The 24570-nt window shown below is 36.6% G+C and overlaps 1 protein-coding gene across 1 annotated transcript in view; it reads left to right on the forward strand.

Moving 5' to 3' along the window:
- LOC122793780 (claudin-16-like) overlaps positions 1–24570 on the forward strand; it is a 153534-nt gene that overhangs the window by 113121 nt on the left and 15843 nt on the right. Inside the window, exon 4 of the mRNA XM_044061970.1 lies at positions 6391–6582. Coding sequence (XP_043917905.1) covers positions 6391–6582 — 192 coding nt within the window. The remainder of the gene's footprint in view (positions 1–6390; positions 6583–24570) is intronic.

Consider the following 24570-nt stretch of genomic DNA (forward strand, 5'->3'; position numbering starts at 1 on the left):
GTGGATTCCCCTATAATAGTTACTATAGTGGGCATTCCTAAGAGCCATAAAAACATTTTGAACCCACCCTTCCGACCCATGGTTTCTGGTAGCCGTTAATCTGTAGAAACCAAAACGGGTAAAAACAAGAAACAAAAGCTCACGGCCGAAGAAATCACCAAGACCTGGATGCAGATGGTATGCTGCAATAATTCCTTTATTTTACGTATAACATCCACAGATAAACCAGTTCACAAACGAAAAACTGACTGAAGCAAGAAATACAGTCAAGCGCTTTCGCCCGGGCTCTCCCAGGCTTTATCAAGACAATAATACAGGGAATGTATTTCCTTTATATATGCTTATGCCTTCCCAATAATTCAGTTATGTTATTATGATATAATAATGGTAGCTGTTCCTAGACTTCCCTATAGGAGTAGCCATAGATAGGTGGCTCAAACATATATATAATAAAGTGCCACACATAATTAAGGATTCCTGTGATTTTTTGAGTAGATTAACACACAAACTATGGAAAAGGGAACTCACATTTATTACTCTTGATGTGATTGACCTTTTTTCATGTATACCCAAGCATGAAGGTATGGAAGGATTTTGTAACAGCATAAGGAAATATGCCGGTATGGAATGGAATAGAATTAGTCTTATATTAGAATGTATGTCTATAGTGCTGGAACATGATTATATATATTATGAAGGTGAATAATACAGTCTGGGGGGGTAGCGATGGGGGCAGCCTGTGGTCCCATCTTTGCCAACCTTGTTATGTTAGATTGGGAAGAAACTTATGTATTTAACAAGTTTTTTAGTAGTATTCGATACTACTCTCATTTTTTTGGACGACATTTTTATTTTGTGGGATGATTCTCTAGATAAGCTTCAGCAATTCATGAGATATTTGAACAATACCAGCACATTTTTAAAATTTACCTATAATTTCAACACTATAGGTATAGCTTATCTGGATACATTCATTACTAATACACTTACAGGATTTAAGTCCCAGATTCATAGGAAGGATACCTTTAGCAATGCATATTTAGAGTATACTAGCAATCATCCTAGAAACCAAGTGAAGAATATATTAAAAGGGCAGTGTATTCGAGCTGCCAGAATTACTTCACAGTATGATGACATGGTGCATGAAATTAATTTCATAGGGGGTTTATTTAGTCAACATGGATACCCTAAAGTATTAGTTGATGATGTCACTAGTTATGTTATTAAGGAATGGGGTAACAAGTATAAACCCATTTTAGGCACTGATACAGTGCAGACTAATTCCCCTATTTCTAATGACAGGGAGGTGCAGTACAATTGTGACTGTATATTAGAATATAATCCTTATGTAACACAAGTTAAACAAACTATTATTGATAACTGGAACATATTAATGGCTGATGAGGGTGTTTGTCAAGCCCTAAGTAAGGCACCAGCCTTTGTCTTCAAAACTGGATGGAATTTGAGAATTAGATTGGAAAGCAGTGAAGATAATGCAAGGTTGAACTGTAAGAAAGGACATACTAGAAAGTGTGGGGCATGTGGACAATGTCATGCCATTTTAGAAGATGACAAGTTAGTTCTGGATAATTTAAATAGTACAAGAGTGACATTTAAACCTGGGAATTGTAACACCAAACATGTTATATATTTAGCTAAATGTACAGTTTGTCCCAGATACTATGTAGGAAAAACAGACAGATGTCTTAAAAACAGAATTTATGACAATTTGTATAATATTAAGAAAAAGTAGAGAAGTAATGCTTTATATAGACACGTAGAGAGATGGGGGAGTAGCCATAATTTTAAATTTGGTATACTCGAGCAAGTTAGAATAAACCCAAGAGGAGGTAATATTAAGGTTATATTAGGTGATAAGGAAGTAAAGTGCTAATTATTACTTGATGCAACAAGTCCACCTGGCTTAAATTACAATATCCCTATAAAGCCTATTTTATTAGCACGGGCATGAAATAGTTGCAGAAAATAATATGCACACTATTTTAATCTAGCAGTATTTTTATAGTACTTTTATTGTGTGTGTTTTTTACAGCTTTGGATTGTATTACATCAAGTATTTAATATTTATGAATTTACTCTCTGTTTGACGTTGTGTTTATAGAAAGTTTTTATTATATCATAACATTAACTTTATAATTGTATAGTACATAGTATATAGGAAGTGTATAGCTTTAAGTATGGGATGAACTAGTTAATTAACCCATTGGTGCCAAAATGAATGGTATTTAAATCATTTATTGGATGTGCTACATATTCTGATGAAGTCCACACTTTGAGTGGATGAAAGCGCTCAATCTGTTAGCCGGTTATGAAAGCAGTATTTTAAAAGTATTTTATGTGGTTGTACACATATATCTAGTTTGATTAAAGTTTTATGAACATTTTGGTCGCCTGACATTGGTCATTTGGAAGTGTTCTGTGCCAACCAAATAATTTTCTTCTTTTTCTCAGTTTGGTATAATGTCTAAGGAACAGCAGTCAATAAAGTATTCCTTTTTATTTTCGTTTGTCTTCTACAGCCTACATGATATTTTAATCTTTTTTTGTCTTAATGTATTGCTCAAGACTATGGTACCTGTTACAATTCCAAAGTCCATAACTGTGATTCTGGATTCATAGAACTAAAAGTTCAAATGTGTGGGGGAATCTTTACCAGGTCAGATTTTAATTTTCCTCACACTATCACTCCTTTCCCCAAATACAACAGTCTTGGAGTTGATGGTTTATTATCATGTTACTGAATTACAGAATATATTTTGTACAAAAGAACAAATTGAATAGCCGAATTTTGAAGTTCCAAATGTATGAAATGTTGAAAGTTATGTAACGTAAAGGTCAACATTTTCTTTTTTCATATTTTAATTGAATTGCTAAATCATGATTCAGCCCCAAAACATCCAATGTGCAAGCAAAAACACAACAGCAGACATACAAATCATGTTGCCTAAAGTCAACCTCTCATTACAGAATGAATCCATTCCTTTGTTAAAATAAATTCAAAATAATGAGGTATGATATTTCAACATGTTTTACACAATGCATTTCAGAATTCCATTTTCGAGTAAGTGCATTTAGTAAACCGGAGCTGATATATATATATATATATATATATATATATAAGCAACCAGGGTGTAGGTGACACACTGTCATCCTATGACAGGGATGCAGATGATGCTAGAAAGACTGTTTTAAGGTGTACAGTTCTGGAGTGTCAAAATTGACTAGAGATGCTTTTATACTTAAAATTGAGAGCCATTGTAATATTGGTTTAGTCCTAATGTGCTGTTTAGTCCTCCAGTAAATGAATTTCTCCATACAGTTTCAGATGACAAGCCATATACACTAGATTTGATATCTTTTTAGAGTTGAAATTAATGTTGCAAGTAGTTCTCTGAATGGCTAATGTTAGTCCCTGAGTAAGGATGGTTACAAGTTCCATTTTTGCTACAGATTGTGCTACTGCTTCTGGAGTTTGTTTTAGCCAGTTGATATTTCTGGTACTGAAACAGATAGTATGCTTAAAGAAGAAAGCTCATACAAAATTTCACATTTTTGTTGCCACTTAGGACATCATCATCATCAACCCCGTTTGCGATTTTTTACATGGGTTCAGGGTGCTATGTCATCTGTCACCATCTCCCTCTATTCAATGCCATTCTCCTACCTTCTTCAACACTCAGCTGATTGTCACAGGTCTTATGTCACATAATTCATCCACAAAAGTCTAAGCCACCTTAAACAAATAAAAATGTAACTATTTCTCATTTTTACTTTCTTTCACTAAGTAACGTCTCTCAAATTCTAAGACTTTTCTCTATATCAACTTTCTCTATATCATCTAACATATTCCAATCTCTCTCTCTACTCCTAGGCAATGTCTTAAATCCTGTAAGTATTTAAAACAATCTGTTTACCTTGATACAAGCGACATCTTTATTTGAATTTTTTTATTGTTAGAGTGCTGCATGTTATATATAAATAGCTAATGTGATTTTCAAAGCCTATGCTCATTGTATATTTTATCTTTAAAGTTCTCTGTAATAAATGTTTTGTGGAGCTTTTCTTCCAGGGCCTCCACTGAAAATGGGTTTCTGACCCAGTGGACCTTCCCAGTCAACAAATGTCAATAAATAAATAAATAAATCTTTGCTGAATGCCCTCATTTCCACTTGTCTCATCCTATATGCCCCAAATCTTCTTTACCAGATTGTTTTCTTCTTTTCCACACATGTGCCTGAACCACAATGATCTGTTCTCTTTGACCTTTTCTGCAACTGGAGCTATTTTGGCTTCTGCTCTGATGTCATTTCTTCATCTGTCCCACAATGTGTATCTTACCACCCATCTCAGGCACTTTATCTCTATCACCTCTAGCTTCCTCAGCTGCTCTCCCTTTGCTGCCCAGGTTTTTGTACCATACAGTAGTACTGGTCACATGGCTGTTTTGCACACCTTATTTTTCAGTTTCTTTTGCATTCATCTGTCATACACTACCCCTGCCACTCTGTGCCAGCTGGCTGCAGCCACTCTGATTCCAGGCTTAACCTCCTCAGTCAGACTTCCCTTCTCCTCAACCACCCTTCCCAGATACTTGAAACTGTTAACCTGTTCCACTATCCTCCCTTCTATATCATTTCTCAGCTTCCTCTGATTTCCTCCATTTACTGCCATTACAGCTGCCTTATCTGTACTTATATTCATCCCACATGCCTTCAGTTTTGCTTTCCATTCTTCTATCCTTTGCTGAAGGTCTTGCTCAGAGTCTGCCTGTAATGCCACATCATCTGCATACAGTAAACGTGTTAATCTCTCCCCTCCTATTTACTAAAGTTGTCCATCACTAGTATGAACAGCAGTGGACTCAGAGGTGAACCCTGAGAAACAACCACTCCCACTCCCACTGGGAACCCTTCTGTGAGACCAAACACTCTTTGTACTTGAATCATTGGGATTGGGTCCTTGTACATAACCTGCACTAATTTTACCAATGTTCCTCAGACATCAAACCACCACAGGACTGCCCAAATAAGCTTTATTTGGCCCTTGTTATATTCTTTCTCTAGGAATGCCCAGTTGGATTCTTTCCTCATGTCTAGATTCTACCCAACTACCTGTCTCACTGCAAACATTGGGTCAGTTGTGCTGCATCCTTATCTGAATCTGAACTGCTCATCTCCCATCTTACTTTCTACTGCTCTGCATATTCATTTATCAAGAACCTTCCTCAGAACTTTCATGCACTGTAATAGGAGTTTGATACCTCTGTACTGACCACAGTTGCAAATATCCCCCTTGTTCTTGGACACTCACGCCAGAATGATTATTCTCCTGTCATCTGGGGTATGCCTTTATTTATTTATTTATTGAAATGTAATTATCAGGAAAGTCTGACTAGGTAGAAGCCCATTTTCAGCAGCGGCCTGGGTGAAAAGCTTCAAATTATTACAAAACATTTAAAGAACAATAATTTTACAGTCATTTGTGTCTTTTCATTCCATACTGCTATGAGTACCCTCAGGAGCCATTTCTCCCCTATCTTACCCAAAATCTTTATTATATCTGCTGTGATCTCATTTGAATCTGCCACTTTCCCCCTGACTTTATTTTCCTCAGTGCTGTTCTTAATTATTCTATGGTGGACTTCTCATCTTCTTTCATCTTAGGTTGTTTCTGGGGCAGTTCAGCTTCTGTGAGGTTTTCTTCATTTAGAAACTGCTGGAAGTTCTCTTTTCATCTGTCTTTGATGTCCTGTAGACTGGTGAGCAGGTTGTTGCTGGCATCCCTTATGAAGGGTGTCTGACTATTGTCTTTATCTTTTTGTCTTTGCCTTACAACCTGATAAAAGTTTCTTTGTGCCGTCTACTGAGTAACTTTCCAGAAGCTGGTAGCGTGCCTCTGATGCCTTGTTCCAGGACACTCTTACTGTTTTTAAGTACTGGATCTCAGTGGAAGGCACTGAATTAAATTCAAAAAGAATAATTACCATGAATGAGAGCTCATAAAATACCTTGTATTCAAAATCAAATTGTTGAATATTTGAGCTGTTTTGAAAAAAATAACATTTGAGCTATGTGCAGCTGTCATTAAAAAACAAACATTTAGTCTTTGGTTACTGAATATCTACTAATTTAATAATGTTAGCTGTTTGTAAAAAATATTAATAGGTTATTTAAGGCCTTGCATTTTCAGGGCAAAAAAGTAGTCTGGTCCCTGTTTGATGTTTACATTGTCCTTAGTTTATAGATGGTTCAAATTAGTTGTTTACTGCATTTATGTGGACTTTTGTCAGTTTTCTGTAATCTGATTAAATTATTCAATGCCACTGATTCATCTTTTCTCACTGACATATTATTAATTTTATTTTTGCAGGTATTCCTGGTATGATTGGCTCAGTATGGTATGCAGTTGATGTTTATGTAGAAAGAGCTACCCTGGTCCTTCAGAATGTCTACCTTGGAATCCATTATGAATTTGGCTGGTCCTGTTGGTTAGGAATGGCTGGATCAACAGGCTGTTTTCTAGCATCTATAGTACTAACTTGTTGTTTATATATCTTCAGAGGTGGGTATCATTTTAACTAGCATGATATTGGCTTCACTTCTGTGTGTTATACACAGCAAACATGCTCTTTGAAATCTGTATGGTCTACCTAAATTAATATTTTTCCACTAACATGGTGGATCACACTCTGTTACATGTTGCAGAATATAATTACCAGAAGAGTAATTTTCATTGTTTTTGCAGTGCAACAGCAATGCACTAGAACTGCTGTCAGTGTAAGATTTCCTCTTCTGGCTGTATTTTTTGTAAAGGTTACTTCTACTTCCAGGAGACATGCTATTCTAATGTGGTTAGCATAGACTATTTTTTTTTAATAGTTTGTAATCTGAAGATATGATCTCAGTACATAATACAGTAAATCAGGCAAATATTAATCCGAGGTGACACAAATTCCTGAGCATCCATATTTACACATTTATGTTCTAAATATATTCCTTGTTTCATGTTTATCAATAACAGAATTGGAATGAAGGAAAGATCAGCCACCACTTGCCTCCACTTCATGGCTACAGGAAAATGAAATATGCTAGAACCCATTTTAGTGCTTTTCTGGGGAATAAGTTCTATTCATTTTGTAAATCTGAAATATACCAAACTCCTTTTTAATGCTATTTTCCAGATAACATCTTTTATTGCAGTATGCCATTGTAAAATGCATATCATCCATTTGGGACTTATTTGAATATAAAAGAAATGTCTCAACTGTTTTGCTCAAACTTTATGAGCAAAGCCAAAAATAATTGGGGACAAAGTTCCAAAATCAGGGACAATTTTTAAATATTACTCTAACTCACTTAAAAATAATACAACAGCAAACTTTGCAGCAAGAAGCATTTTCTGAACAATAAAAAATGCAAGACTACTATTTAGCATTATTGACTGAGTGTAACACTCAGTGATTTACCACAGAATGAAACATCACGACAACTGAAAAAGCGAAATGAAACATGTTATGAGAGAAAGGGAAAATATGAGGCAAAATCAGGGACAGTTATGAGGCATGATATAAAGTTATGCATATGATATAGAAGTCCACAGCACTTCAAGGTATCTGAACCCCTTTATGACTTAAGTATGAAAACTCAGGCAAAATGGCAGTTGTACTAGGTTGATGGTTAGCCCAGTGACTTATCAGATCTAGTTCTGGGCCCTGCCCTGTCTGTTCTCTTTGACCAATCAAGAAGATCCTATATTGTCCTTTGTGGAACATATACAAAAATCCTGACAGAAATGCTCTAGCACCTGAGTGGTTTTATGAAGAATGTGAGCTTATGTAATTGTGATGATTGTCATTCATTTCTTAGGCCTGAACTGTGTCCTTCATCTTCCTGTGTGATCTTATCCTCATTAATGTAATGAACCACTGACATGAAGCATGTTAGAGCAATGAAAGACATTGGAGGTGATCAAGCATGTTTTCAACTAGAAAGTTGGCATACGATAAATACTACTAATTTGATATCTGTTTAATAGTATTGTGAGGTACCAAAGCTATATCAACTGCAGAACCACCCAAATCTAAGTTAGTAGGCTTTTGAAAACTAAAAGAGTATGGTATTCTTGACAGAAATGCCAAAATGATAAAAAACTGAAATGCAGACCTTGTCATAAGAAAATAAATTATTTCAGTTTATTTCAGTACTTTAAGGCCCAACTTCATATGTTTTAGTTACCCCACCAACTTCCTTTGAACTATCCATAGCAGGAGAACTATTAGTGAAATATAGATGCACCATAATCACTGAGCTACCTTTCTCCATCTCATTTGTGATTCCGTCATAAATCTGTGTCTTTCTGTAGGACACATCTTGGAGCCTAAGATGGACAACTACATTTATCTTACACTGCCTGTGATCTGAAAGTAAAGAAAAATAAACTGGCTATTACTTTAGCAAAAAACATCGAGAATATTATCAGATGAAAAAGGATTTACACGTGAAATGTGGGAAAAGAACTTGAACAGATACAATGGGTTTTAAGAAAACAATATGAACACTCTAGCAGAAGTAGTCAAAGAGAGAGAAGGTCAGAAGGAACAAGAGAATTTCAAGCATGGTTAAATCAACAAGAATATAGTTCAAAGTAAGCTCATCATACTTTCTGAACTACTAGTTGTAGTTGTTCAGGCATCTGTACTTTTGTAATTCCCTATATCCAGGGCTTCCTGGAAAATAATTTGGTTGGTTCTAGGTATCAGAAAACTCTGGTTACGTACTGGTACATGTCATTACCTTCATATTACCTTGGTCTTGCAGTATTATATCAGTCTCATGGAATGCACACTGGTTACCCATCAATGACATATCCTCTATAAAGTGCTTGTGTTGGCCTACCTAGGCCTACAAGCCTACTGCAACCTTCCTTAGTATATTATCTTCCCTTTCTCTCTCTCTCTTCTCTCTGCCAAACTGGGACTGTTACTGGTACTATGGGTCTTACTTCAGAAACCTTGTTTACATGCTTCTATGAGCTGTGTAAAACTCTCACAACTCGATTCATAAACCAAAAACTGGGAACAACTTGTAACAGACAGTTGTAGATGCAGTGACCAGTGAAGTTGGTCAAGATCTTGTTACAGTCCCTGGGTCATTACCTGAGTAGTGAATATAGCAGTGGAGTCCGTGAATGGCATTTATAGTTTTCCAGGCCATACTCAATAAATCCATGCTTTGCATTTCAGAACAGTGAACACATGGTGAAATAAACAAGAAGGTTGTTCTTCAGCAAATAAAACATAATACTATTCTCAAAGCAAGCTATGATGAAAGAAAGTTAATTATTAAGCCCTTCTCACTGTAAGGGTTCTGACTGAGCAGTTTTTCACTAGTGATAGAAGGAATACAAATATTTTGGTGGGGAAGGGACATCAGAAAAGCCTCTAAATTCCTGAGAAACAAGATAAACATACTAGTATGTTATTACTTCTTGTTGAATTGAAAGAAGTGGACAAAAAGTGAGGAGATGAGGGACTAAGTTAAGAAAAACCCATGACCAAGGTAGCTTGCATTATAGGTTGGTGGATAACACTGAAGTAGTCTCATTTGAATCCCTGCAACCACTGGATAATGACATATAAATCATTATTTCAGAGAACAAACTATTTACTCTACTGATATGGGATGTGATTATTAATTGCAAAGAAGACGATGCTTAGACTGCTAAACAAATTAATTGAATAAACATAGGCTTGGCTGTGAATAAGAATGTAATGGCTACTTAAACTAAACAAAACTGGTAATCAGTTAATACAATATTAATGGCCTGTCACTCTATTTTCTCTAATTGTTTTGGGCTTCTAATACCATGACAGGAATGGACCCCATTCCTAAGTCAGAGTACAATTAGAGTTCATGAAATTAGTATTATTTCAGTCCTTGAAGTTAACTAAGAGTTTTCTTCTCAGTACCCATAATATGCCTAGAATTACCTCCTTTTGTAATTCATAGGGTTGCATGCACTGGTGGTAGCATATTTAAGTACGATTATAAATTCTTTTTTTTTTTATTAGACTTGTTGCTCTAACTTCTGTTGAAACTGTCTGGGTATCTTTCTTCCACATTGCTCTCATTTCTGCTTGCAAATCCTGGTATTTTATGACTTTGTGTGTCTCTCTCTCTAAGCAAGACTCTAATCACTGAGTGTAGCAATTTCAATGACCAGTGCTATGTTACCTTTTTACATTGACTACTATCTCCTGGTTTCTCTCATCTGTTTTTGAACTGTGAGTAGTGGGTAATCCCATGTGATATAATAAACCTAGTTGTTAACCACGTAAGCCCACTGGGCACACAATCCCTTTTCATGGACGACCTGGAAGCAATGTCTGGTTAAGTGACTTGCTGAAGGTCACACAATAGGCAAAGGCTGAGGGAATGAAACCCTGTACACAGGAACTACAGCTCACAGCCTTAACCTCTGCACAACTGACAGGTACAAATCAGACATTAATTTCATCATTTTTATAATGTTTTGTAGTTCAGGTTTCCAATGCTTCTGAGCTACTTCTATGTTGCTATGATTGCACAATCTGCATTGGACAGCCTGAGAACTCTGATTAGTAAACAGATACATGCAAAAACTCAGACAACATATTTGATAACTTTTCATCAACAAAAAATATTTATTATACGAGATAAAAACTGTAGGAAGACATTTCAGATACACTGCAAACAGCTAACATGCTACTTAATGACATAACTTACTATTTGACACTTAATAATAGGTGTCATTGCAATCACAAAATATTCAAAGACAATTAAAGACAAAATACTACCTGGAAACAGCTAAGATATGATCACTCCTTACTTGGGTAACAGCATAAGTTAAAGGCAGTAATGGCTGTGTCTTACTTGAGTAACAAAACATTATCATTCCTTACATGAGTCATAAAACAGGGTCACTTGTTACCTTAGTGATAAAGGTATGATGCAGCAACACCATACTTAATACTCAGAGCCTGGAAGGTTCTAGTCCATAATAAATTGATTTTACCCATGTGATCCACTGACAAGAGGCCATGTAATTTGTGGTTATCTGTCCATGCAAATCATCCATGATCTCTGCCTTTGTGCGGAATAGTCTCATCCTGCTGATGCAATACTTGGAAATACAGAACAACACAATACAAATATGTATTTTGGGCTCGTGTGAAGGTAGAGACCCAGTGACAAAAACAGAACCAATTAGACTGTGTACCCCCACTCACTTCCTGCAATAGTTTATATTTTGAATACATAGTAACACTGGCACTTTTTAGACAGGATGTTAGCCTGGTCCCAAGCTACTTTGAGCAGCTTTGCTGATATATTAACAGTTAAAATATGATAAGAACAAACACTATACATATTGACATGATTAATACGCAAAAGATGAGCATGAGTTTTAAAACACAGTAGGTAGAGGTATGTCTAAAGTATCTCCTTTAGCAAAACAAATAACTCCTATATCAAGTGTGAGACAAAACAAAATTATGATCTCAGCTATTTTTCTGTAACATTTTAAAAAATACACGTGAATGGTTGTACCACTGCAGCTTATCTTTGAAGATATGCAGTGAAAATTATACCTTATACCATTACATTAAAGAGACCAGTATAAAAACCTAGGCACACCACTATAATATTTAACTCACATGACATACTGACATTCAGGGGAGTCTTGTACCTCTAAGAACATTATAAAATACACAAGGGATTGGCTTTGGCCTTTTACTGCTAAATTACTTATGCAAAGCATATTTTAAATTATAACATTTTCATATTTCAACTTACCTAACTGAAACTAATAGCCTGTTAAGTACTGGTTAAATGAAAGTTCCCATCTAGGTGCCTCAGATACTCAAAAGTATTATGGTACCAAAAACGAAAACACATTTTATATTGACATACAAACATACATGTCCCCAACACATAATGATATCATGGTGACAAGCCCGGCTCCCTATCAGATGGCAGTCTAACTTAATATGGTTTTCTTCACGTGTGCTTAGATCCCAGTCCAACAGAATCATTGTTTTTTAGTCTCTGAATACTGTAAATAAACAGCAGCCCCAGTTATACCCACTTGGATACAACTCTACATGAAAATCACCCAGAAAGGGGAACCAAGTGCTGTGGGTCAGCATACTAACTATAATTCTACCCCATAAGAGTAAACTTATTAAAAAGCAAAGTAGCAAATCAATGGACTATCTTCCCTTGAGTGACAGTAAATATGGATGCACTCATGTATTTCAAGAAACCTTTAGATAACTGTTAAGTTGGTACAAAAGGGACGGCAAGGATAAGAAAGAGATATGCGGGCATAACATTTAGTGAGCTGTTTCCAAATGAAATCCTGAGTGCTGGATTATTCTGAGAAATAAACTGAAAGATAAGTGATAGTTTAGGATGCACAGTCCTGCTTGGGATTTAGTCAAATACACAGTTCATTTCAAACTCTAAGGAGTGCACCTCCATTTGCATTAGGACCCTGTGGCTCATAAGCTATTTTAAAGTGCTATTTCAAGTGGTTCAGTAGCATAATGTTCCCAGCTACCCCTCTGCAGCACAGCACCAACAGCCTCCAAAATAACTCTTCATATGAAAATGCACACCTGGAACAGTACAATCTTAGCTCAAATGGCCACACTAAATGTCTCCAAATGCCCTCTTTATACGTACATGATAGGTTTATAAGTTTGATTATCAAGCTTACAAGCTTACTTGTTTTACTGCCATTTTGATGCTATCTGCTTCCCATATACATACCGAGATTATTTTTGAAGGAAATTAATAACTGAGTCATTCTGATTGCAAAAGGAAGCTTATTCAATAAACTTTAAAGGTGTATAATGTGTCTGTCACACATTTTTCAATTATTGCTATCAATTGTAAGATTCAGTTTCCTGATATAGTGCTAGCTCCCCAGCAGTGCATTCTGGGCATATACATTCAAACAAAACTGGATCAGACATTGTTCTATTGACAGGCAGAGGCTGCCATTAATAACCTATAAAAACATGATATAATGACAATCCTCTGGCTTTTTTGAAAGGTTTACATTTTCAGCTCCGCAATTTTTCTAGTAAGAATTGCTTTGCATTCTCAATTTTTTTTGTTAGAAGGCTACAAATGAATCATTGCATTAAATAATGGTTCATATCAATGAGGTATGACGTTGTACAGCTGTCTCCCTTGTATGAACAAACAAGCTCTTTAGAAGTTGAATTGTTACAAAATGTGCCTTTCCAACTTTGACAGATGCACATTATTTGTATACTGGCTAAGGCATAAATTGCTGTCTACCATTGTCGTTTTTCAGGATTTGATCATAACGTTTGTAATAATATCTTGTCCTATTTGTCCTGGGGAGTGCCGCAGGATGGAGTTAAAGTCCTAGGCAGTTTTACAGGGAAACTGATGTTTGCATATATATAAGGCACCGCAAACTTTGTGCAAATGTGAGACTTAAATATGTTCAGAAAAAATCAAGTTTAACACTAAGCCCACAAGCTAATCAGATAAGCTTCCTTATGGTAATTCCAAGCTCATGTGAGTGAAATTAGCCCTCTCTTGCTACAGGAGTGCAGACTTAGACTTTCTTAATGTAAAATGACTGGTTTAGAGCTCAAGTGTTGAGAAACAAAAAAACAGATACCCGGAGTTAACTTAACAATTCACTAGATACACTGTAATTAGTACAGAACAGCAGCCCTTACAGCATTTTGCAACACAGCTTGAACTTTGAAAAAGTGCAGTAAAAACAATTAAATAACACAGTAAATCATAGTGGATGAAAGTAAACAGTGCAAGTGCAAAATTTATACTTAGATCTGTTTTCTTAGCCTCTGATGGCTTTAGATGCTTGCAAAATCAGTAAGTATGTGCCCCTATTGGCCAGTGTGTGCCCACCATAAAGCCCAGCAGCCCTGGGTCAATAAACTGCTGGCCAGCTGGTGTCCAGTTGCCCAGCTTGGGTTACTTGGGATAGCTCTGTTGAGCAAAAACTGGACCTAAAACCAATCAACCTGCCAAACATGAACTTAGAATTGCTACGCTCACTGTATGTTCACTAACAAGACAGAGCTTGGAAGTGAATGGCATGATGGTAAGGAGGAGACCAGACATCCTATATATTCAGGAGACAATGGAAGGGCAGTGGATCAAAGCCAGTTGACTTGAGATCCAGAATCTATTACTCAGGAGGAGGACAAGCTAGAAATGGTGTGGGAATTGTGGTGAGAGAGAGGCTTCAGAAGGCTGTGAGATATGTCATCAGAAGCAGTGACAGACTCATGGCAATCAGATTCCAGCCTAACGATAAGGCAATATTCATAATCTCAGTCTATGCCCCACAACAGGGTTGTAATAGTGAGGAAAAGCATGCATTCAGACAGCAGTTGCAGGACCTACTAGATAACTCAGGACAACATGAACTGTTGTTGACAATGGGTGACCTGAATGCACATAATAGAACAGACAGAACAAGATATGAGGACTGCCTGGGTCCACAAAGGTTGGGCAATAGGCATAAAGAAGGAGTGGCCATTCTAGACTTTTTTCTGGCAGATAGCTTCACAATAGCCAACACATGGTTCAGAAAGGGAGAGACAGTCACAAGCTGACAAACAAGAGTGGCCAAAATGCAACTCAGTTTTAATTCCTCCTAGTAAAGAAAGTGTACTGGGGTAGAATCAGCAATTGCAAAGTCATCCCCAGTGAAACAGTTGGCCTAGAGCATAAATTATTGATTGCCACTGTTAGCTGCATGCATTGGTCAGAGAAGGTTCTAGGGTCAAAAAAGACCAATCTGAATACCTGGAGGTTGGAGAGAAAGCAGATCAGTTCAGGGAATTAATCAGGATTCTAGCCCCTCAAGAAGAAGATGAAATAGGTGGAGTTGAAGAAGAATGGCAGTGCCTGAAAACATCATATGTGAGCACTACAGAACAAATATACAGCCGATCCACGTATGGAAATATGATACATAAGGAAAGATGGTGGTGAAATGCAAAAGTCCAAGACATTATCAAAACAAAGGAGTGAAGGAAAAAAGTGGGAAATAAAAAAGACAGATCAGGCTAGGAAAGAAAACTGGCTGGCTAACAAAGAGGCTAAGAATGCAGTTGCAGTAGCAAAGACCAAGACATTGGAGGTATTCTACCAGCTGCTGGAAAGTGATTCAGTAGGTGACACAAAGAAACTATGTCAGGATGCAAGGCAAAGACAGAAAGATAAAGAAGATAGACAGTTAAATAAGGGATGTCAGCAACAACCTACGCACTAGTCCACAGGATATCAAAGGTGGATGAAAGGAGTACTTCCAGCAGCTTCTGAGGTGTGTACTGAGAGACAGCCTTACAAGACTATCAGCAAATATATAGAGCTGAGTATATTTTTCTGTATTATTCTGTATTATAGAGCTAAATTGTTGCTTAGATATCTGTTGTCTTACTGTTCTGCAAATATACAGAGATCAGTATATATTTTTTGGTTTTAAAATTTGCACTGTGATTCCTCACATCTCTGTTGAAACTGTCTTCCCCACCCCCACCCCCATTTTCTGCCTTGTCTTCAGCTGATATAATTGGTTTTTATAACTTGTGTGTTGCTTAACTCAAAGTTCCCTTAATCTGACGTGTTAATAACAGCCTGCATTTAAATTGGAACCTGTGTACTGAGAGACAGCCTTACAAGACTATCTGCAAATATATAGAGCTGAGTATATTTTTCTGTATTATTCTGTATATATAGAGCTAAATTGTCACTTAGATATCTGTTGTCTTACTGTTCTGCAAATATACAGAGATCAGTATATATTTTTTGGTTTAAAATTTGCACTGTGATTTCTCACATCTCAGTTGAAACTGTCTTCCCAACCCCCCCTCATTTTCTGCCTTGTTTTCAGCTGATATAATTGTTTTTTATAGCTTGTGTGTTGCTTAACTCAAAGTTCCCTTAATCTGACGTGTTAATAACAGCCTGCATTTAAATTGGAACCTGTGTACTGAGAGACAGCCTTACAAAACTATCTGCAAATATATAGAGCTGAGTATATTTTTCTGTATTATTCTGTATTATAGAGCTAAATTGTTGCTTAGATATCTGTTGTCTTACTGTTCTGCAAATATACAGAGATCAGTATATATTGTTTTGGTTTTAATATTTGCACTGTGATTCCTCACATCTCTGTTGAAACTGTCTTCCCCACTCTCCCTCATTTTCTGCCTTGTCTTCAGCTGATATAACTGTTTTTTATAGCTTGTGTGTTGCTTAACTCAAAGTTCCCTTAATTTGACCTGTTAATAACAGCCTGCATTTAAATTGGAACCTGTGTACTGAGAGACAGCCTTACAAGACTATCTGCAAATATATAGAACTGAGTATATTTTTCTGTATTATTCTGTATTATAGAGCTAAATTGCTGCTTAGATATCTGTTGTCTTACTGTTCTGCAAATATACAGAGATCAGTATATATTTTTTGGTTTTAAAATTTGCACTGTGATTCCTCACATCTCTGTTGAAACTGTCTTCCCCACCCCTCATTTTCTGCCTTGTCTTCAGCTGATATAACTGTTTTTATAGCTTGTGTGTTGCTTAACTCAAAGTTCCCTTAATTTGACCTGTTAATAACAGCCTGCATTTAAATTGGAACCTGTGTACTGAGAGACAGCCTTACAAGACTATCTGCAAATATATAGAGCTGAGTATATTTTTCTGTATTATTCTGTATTATAGACCTAAATTGTTGCTTAGATATCTGTTGCCTTACTGTTCTGCAAATATACAGAGATCAGTATATATTTTTTTGGTTTTAAAATATGCACTGTGATTCCTCACATCTCTGTTGAAACTATCCCCCCCCCCCATTTTCTGCCATGTCTTCAGCTGATATAACTGTTTTTATAGCTTGTGTGTTGCTTAACTCAAAGTTCCCTTAATTTGACCTGTTAATAACAGCCTGCATTTAAATTGGAACCTGTGTACTGAGAGACAGCCTTACAAGACTATCTGCAAATATATAGAGCTGAGTATATTTTTCTGTATTATTCTGTATTATAGAGCTAAATTGTTGCTTAGATATCTGTTGTCTTACTGTTCTGCAAATATACAGAGATCAGTATATATTTTTTTGGTTTTAAAATTTGCACTGTGATTCCTCACATCGCTGTTGAAACTGTCTTCCCCCTCATTTTCTGCCTTGTCTTCAGCTGATATAACTGTTTTTTATAGCTTGTGTGTTGCTTAACATAAAGTTCCCTTAATTTGACCTGTTAATAACAGCCTGCATTTAAATTGGAACCTGTGTACTGAGAGACAGCCTTACAAGACTATCTGCAAATATATAGAGCTGAGTATATTTTTTGTATTATTCTGTATTATAGAGTTAAATTGTTGCTTAGATATCCATTGTCTTACTGTTCTGCAAATATACAGAGATCAGTATATATTTTTTGGTTTTAAAATTTGCACTGTGATTTCTCACATCGCTGTTGAAACTGTCTTCCCCACCTCCCCTCATTTTCTGTCTTGTCTTCAGCTGATATAACTGTTTTGTATAGCTTGTGTGTTGCTTAACTCAAAGTTCCCTTAATTTGACGTGTTAACGACAGCCTGCATTTAAATTGGAACCTGTGTACTGAGAGACAGCCTTACAAGACTATCTGCAAATATATATAGCTGAGTATATTTTTCTGTATTATTCTGTATTATAGAGCTAAATTGTTGCTTAGATATCTGTTGTCTTACTGTTCTGCAAACATACAGAGATCAACATATATTTTTTTGGTTTTAAAATTTGCACTGTGATTCCTCACATCTCTGTTGAAACTGTCTTCCCCACCCCCACCCTCATTTTCTGCCTTGTCTTCAGCTGATATAACTGTTTTATAGCTTGTGTGTTGCTTAACTCAAAGTTCCCTTAATTTGACCTGTTAATAACAGCCTGCATTTAAATTGGAACCTGTGTACTGAGAGACAGCCTTACAAGACTATCTGCAAATATATAGAGCTGAGTATATTTTTCTGTATTATTCTGTATTATAGAGCTAAATTGTTGCTTAGATATCTGTTGTCTTACTGTTCTGCAAATATACAGAGATCAGTATATATTTTTTTGGTTTTAAAATTTGCACTGTGATTCCTCACATCTCTGTTGAAACTGCCCCCCCCATTTTCTGACTTGTCTTCAGCTGATATAACTGTTTTATAGCTTGTGTGTTGCCTAACTCAAAATTCCCTTAATTTGACCTGTTAATAACAGCCTGCATTTAAATTGGAACCTGTGTACTGAGAGACAGCCTTACAAGACTATCTGCAAATATATAGAGCTGAGTATATTTTTCTGTATTATTCTGTATTATAGAGCTAAATTGTTGCTTAGATATCTGTTGTCTTACTGTTCTGCAAACATAAAGAGATCAACATATATTTTTTTGGTTTTAAAATTTGCACTGTGATTCCTCACATCTCTGTTGAAACTGTCTTCCCCACCCCCCACCCCTCATTTTTCTGCCTTGTCTTCAGCTGATATAACTGTTTTATAGCTTGTGTGTTGCTTAACTCAAAGTTCCCTTAATTTGACCTGTTAATAACAGCCTGCATTTATATTGGAACCTGTGTACTGAGAGACAGCCTTACAAGACTATCTGCAAATATATAGAGCTGAGTATATTTTTCTGTATTATTCTGTATTATAGAGCTAAACTGTTGCTTAGATATCTGTTGTCTTACTGTTCTGCAAATATACAGAGATCAGTATATATTTTTTTGGTTTTAAAACTTGCACTGTGATTCCTCATATCTCTGTTGAAACTGCCCCCCCTCATTTTCTGCCTTGTCTTCAGCTGATATAACTGTTTTTATAGCTTGTGTGTTGCTTAACTGAAAGTTCCCTTAATTTGACCTGTTAATAACAGCCTGCATTTAAATTGGAAACTGTGTACTGAGAGACAGCCTTACAAGACTATCTGCAAATATATAGAGCTGAGTATATTTTTCTGTATTATTCTGTATTATGGAGCTAAATTGTTGCTTAGATATCTGTTGTCTTACTGTTCTGCAAATATACAGAGATCATTATATATTTTTTGGTTTAAAAATTTGCACTGTGATTCCTCACATCTCTGTTGAAACTGTCTTCCCCACCCCCCCTCATTTTCTGCCTTGTCATCAGCTGATACAACTGGTTTTTATAGCTTGTGTGTTGCTTAACTCAAAGTTCCCTTAATTTGACCTGTTAATAACAGCCTGCATTTAAATTGGAACCTGTGTACTGAGACTGCCTTACAAGACTATCTGCAAATATATAGAGCTGAGTATATTTTTCTGTATTATTCTGTATTATAGAGCTAAATTGTTGCTTAGATATCTGTTGTCTTACTGTTCTGCAAATATACAGAGATCAGTATATATTTTTTTGGTTTTAAAATTTGCACTGTGATTCCTTACATCTCTGTTGAAACTGCCTTCCCCACCCCCCTCATTTTCTGCCTTGTCTTCAGCTGATATAACTGGTTTTATAGCTTGTGTGTTGCTTAACTCAAAGTTCCCTTAATTTGACCTGTTAATAACAGCCTGCATTTAAATTGGAACCTGTGTACTGAGAGACAGCCTTAAACGACTATCTGCAAATATATAGAGCTGAGTATATTTTTCTGTATTATTCTGTATTATAGAGCTAAATTGTTGCTTAGATATCTGTTGTCTTACTGTTCTGCAAATATACAGAGATCAGTATATATTTTTTTGGTTTTAAAATTTGCACTGTGATTCCTCACATCTATGTTGAAACTGTCTTCCTCACCCCCTCATTTTCTGTCTTGTCTTCAGCTGATATAACTGTTTTTTATAGCTTGTGTGTTGCTTAACTCAAAGTTCCCTTAATTTGACATGTTAATGACAGCCTGCATTTAAATTGGAACCTGTGTACTGAGAGACAGCCTTCCAAGACTATCTGCAAATATATAGAGCTGAGTATATTTTTCTGTATTATTCTGTATTACAGAGCTAAATTGTTCCTTAGATATCTGTTGTCTTACTGTTCTGCAAATATACAGAGATCAGTATATATTTTTTTGGTTTTAAAATTTGCACTGTGATTCCTCACATCTCTGTTGAAACTGTCTTCCCCACCCCCCCCCCTCATTTTCTGCCTTGTCTTCAGCTGATATAACTGTTTTTTATAGCTTGTGTGTTGCTTAACTCAAAGTTCCCTTAATTTGACCTGTTAATAACAGACTGCATTTAAATTGGAACCTGTGTACTGAGAGACAGCCTTACAAGACTATCTGCAAATATATAGAGCTGAGTATATTTTTCTGTATTATTCTGTATTATAGAGCTAAATTGTTGCTTAGATATCTGTTGTCTTACTGTTCTGCAAATATACAGAGATCAGTATATATTTTTTGGTTTTAAAATTTGCACTGTGATTCCTCACATCTCTGATGAAACTGCCCCCCTCCCCTCAATTTCTGCCTTGTCTTCAGCTGATATAACTGTTTTTATAGCTTGTGTGTTGCTTAACTCAAATTTCCCTTAATTTGACCTGTTAATAACAGCCTGCATTTAAATTGGAACATGTGTACTGAGAGACAGCCTTACAAGACTATCTGCAAATATATAGAGCTGAGTATATTTTTCTGTATTATTCTGTATTATAGAGCTAAATTGTTGCTTAGATATCTGTTGTCTTACTGTTTTGCAAATATACCGAGATCAGTATATATTTTTTGGTTTTAAAATTTGCACTGTGATTCCTCACATCTCTGTTGAAACTGTCTTCCCCACCCCACCCTCATTTTCTGCCTTGTCTTCAGCTGATATAACTGTTTTTATAGCTTGTGTGTTGCTTAACTCAAAGTTCCCTTAATTTGACATGTTAATAACAGCCTGCATTTAAATTGGAACCTGTGTACTGAGAGACAGCCTTACAAGACTATCTGCAAATATATAGAGCTGAGTATATTTTTCTGTATTATTCTGTATTATAGAGCTAAATTGTTGCTTAGATACCTGTTGTCTTACTGTTCTGCAAATATACAGAGATCAGTATATATTTTTTTAGTTTTAAAATTTGCACTGTGATTCCTCACATCTCTGCTGAAACTGTCTTCCCCACCCCATCCCTCATTTTCTGCCTTGTCTTCAGCTGATAAAACTGTTTTTTATAGCTTGTGTGTTGCTTAACTCAAAGTTCCCTTAATTTGACCTGTTAATAACAGCCTGCATTTAAATTGGAACCTGTGTACTGAGAGACAGCCTTACAAGACTATCTGCAAATATATAGAGCTGAGCATATTTTTCTGTATTATTCTGTATTATAGAGCTAAATTGTTGCTTAGATACCTGTTGTCTTACTGTTCTGCAAATATACAGAGATCAGTATATATTTTTTTAGTTTTAAAATTTGCACTGTGATTCCTCACATCTCTGCTGAAACTGTCTTCCCCACCCCATCCCTCATTTTCTGCCTTGTCTTCAGCTGATAAAACTGTTTTTTATAGCTTGTGTGTTGCTTAACTCAAAGTTCCCTTAATTTGACCTGTTAATAACAGCCTGCATTTAAATTGGAACCTGTGTACTGAGAGACAGCCTTACAAGACTATCTGCAAATATATAGAGCTGAGCATATTTTTCTGTATTATTCTGTATTATAGAGCTAAATTGTTGCTTAGATATCTGTTGTCTTACTGTTCTGCAAATATACAAAGATCAGTATATATTGTTTTGGTTTTAAAAATTGCACTGTGATTCCTCACATCTCTGTTGAAACTGTCTTCTCCACCCCCCCTCCCTGTTCTTGGTTGTAGTTTAAATTTGGTGGCTTTTGCAGTGCCCGCCCCACTGTAGATTTGATCTAGGACACTCCCCCAGTCCCATCTCTTTACCGCATTCTACCTAATAAACCCTTTCTGCACTTGCTTTTAGTCCTTTTTAATTTAATTACATTTTTCAAACTGTGTGTGGACTAATATTGCTACATACTCAAGTGTGCCAGCTTGTACTGCATGTGAATTGTTTTTTACTACCGTTTTTGCTACTTTTCTGAAAAAAAAATTGTAAGCCTGTTTCCTACCTTTCCTGTAATTAGTGTTCCAGATACAGATTTGATGTATCCAAGACTTTTTGTAAGCTTCTGAGCCCCCCAAACCTTTCTGTGTTGGAGAGAAGCCTTCATGCTTATCAGTGGGAGTGGTAATCATTAGGTAACCTGTCTACCACATATGGAGTGGTTCTGGCCCAGAATTTGTAGTTACTGGCCATTTGGGTGGTCTTCCATCTCTCTCAACTTTCTAATTTGAAGGCCTGCATTTGCACTTGTTTCTGTCCTGTAACTCTTGGGCCCATCTCATTTGCTCACTCACAAAAAAAAAAAAAAAAAAAAAAAAAAACAATTTATCTGCTTTTACTGTATTTGTGTTTCTTCCTACTTTATTTTGCTTTTGCGTCATCTTAAAAGTACTCAATTGTATTTATTACTGCTTGGTGTAACTCATTCTAAGCCTTTAGTTTATGCACTTGGGCTTCAGACCAGTTATTTTACATTAAGAAGGTCTGTGGTCTGCACTGTAGTGGCAGAACAGGTAGCTTACATCCTTCTAAGTTGGGAACTGCTGATTGAGGGCTCAGTGTCTATTATTCCAAAAGTGTATTAATTCTGGTTTAAGCACTTGGGCTTCAGGCCAGTTATTTTACATTAAGAGGGCTTGTGGTCTGCACTCTTGTGGGAGGAGAGGCTGGACTCTGCCCTTCTGAGCTGGGAATTTCTGGTTAAAGGCTTATAGTGCCTGCATATTTGAACTGCTTCTTACTGAAATTGGTACACCTTGTTTGCTGTAGCATAGACTAGATCCAGGCCTGCTGAATCTAGATTTGTTTGTATAACTTGAGCACTAATCCAGGCATTCTTTAAAGTATTCAATTGTATTTAATACTGCTTGGTAGTAACTTGATTAAAGTGTAGCTATCATTCTAAGTCTTTTGGATTAAGCACTTGGGCTTCAGACCAGTTGTTTTACATTAGGAAGGTTTGTAGCCTGCACTGTGGTGGCAGGACAGGTAGCTTACATCCTTCTAAGTTGGGAACTGCTGATTGAGGGCTCAGTGTCTGTTATTCTAAAAGTGTATTAGTTCTGGTTTAAGCACTTGGGCTTCAGGCCAGTTATTTTACATTAAGAAGGTTCATGGTCTGCACTCTTGTGGGAGGAGAGGCTGGACTCTGCCCTTCTGAGCTGGGAATTTCTGGTTAAAGGCTTATAGTGCCTGCATATTTGAACTGTTTCTTACTGAAATTGGTACACCTTGTTTGCTGTAGCATAGACTAGATCCAGGCCTGCTGAATCTAGCTTTGTTTGTATGCTTGTTGTTTGTTTGCTTGTTATTTCCCTGAAACGCTAATTCCACCTAAAATGTGGCTTTTCAACGCTTCTGTGGATCCCTAGTGATATCTGCATTGCTTACTGTACTTATTTCCTTGTTTCACTTGAAAGAAAGTTACTGTTTGTCATTTTTGCATTTAAGTTACCTGTAACACATTGCATTTAATTTACCTGGCACTTGCTCACTAAAGCAATTATATAAGTCAGCACTAAAAAATTAAAAGCACTACACCCTCACAAACTCCCCTTGAGTACCTTGTTCCCCATTGGCCCTTTGTTTCAATTATAAAGGAATTCCCAATACTATTCTAGCATGTCCAAAGGTCAGTTGTCAATCTCCTCTCTGGTCCAGCTGGTGAATCTGGGAATCTTGAGGCAATGTTACAACTGCCTCATGTACACAGACAACCCTCTCCTCCTCCCAACAAATTCCATCACATGTGAGAGATGCAACCATATAGCCAAACTGGAGGCTAAGCTCTCTCAACTCAGTACTGGCGTAACCAGTCAGGAGGAGAAGGAAACCACACTCACTACAATTCCAGTCTCACATAGACCTACCATGACAGCAAACCAAACACATAAACACACAAAAACATACTCGGAGGCTCTAAATAAAAATCTGCCTAAGCAGCAGAGACCTCCAAAGTAGACACCAAACCAACCGCTACCCCAAAACAAAACATGTGCAACACATAGCTCACAAAGCCAGTGTGCCAAACAGTCACAGCCCTTAAGGCTAAACAACACACCTGATACACTTGTAATAGGTGACTCTATCGTCAGGCACACTGACGTGCTGCTCACCAGGCTGAACAAGGAGAAGGTCACGGTGAGCTGCCTGTCGGGCGCTAGGATCCACCACATAACACAAACACTCAGGTCACTCCAAGGCAAGTACATATATGACTCAGTCATTGTCCATGCTGGTGTGAATGACCTGAGATGTACCTCCCTGGACTACATGAAAAGAGACATAGAGGAGCTCTCTGAGCATGTAGCCCAGGCTGGTATGACCCTGACCTTGAGTAGCATATTACCCTCACCAAGAATTATGCCACAATATGAAGTCAAGATGATCAATTTCAACAATTGGCTTAAGTATTGGTGTCATTCAAAGGGGAT

Source organism: Protopterus annectens, chromosome 2.part0 (genome assembly GCF_019279795.1).
Source record: "Protopterus annectens isolate FY-2018-M chromosome 2.part0, PAN1.0, whole genome shotgun sequence".
NCBI classification, from domain to species: domain Eukaryota; kingdom Metazoa; phylum Chordata; order Ceratodontiformes; family Protopteridae; genus Protopterus; species Protopterus annectens.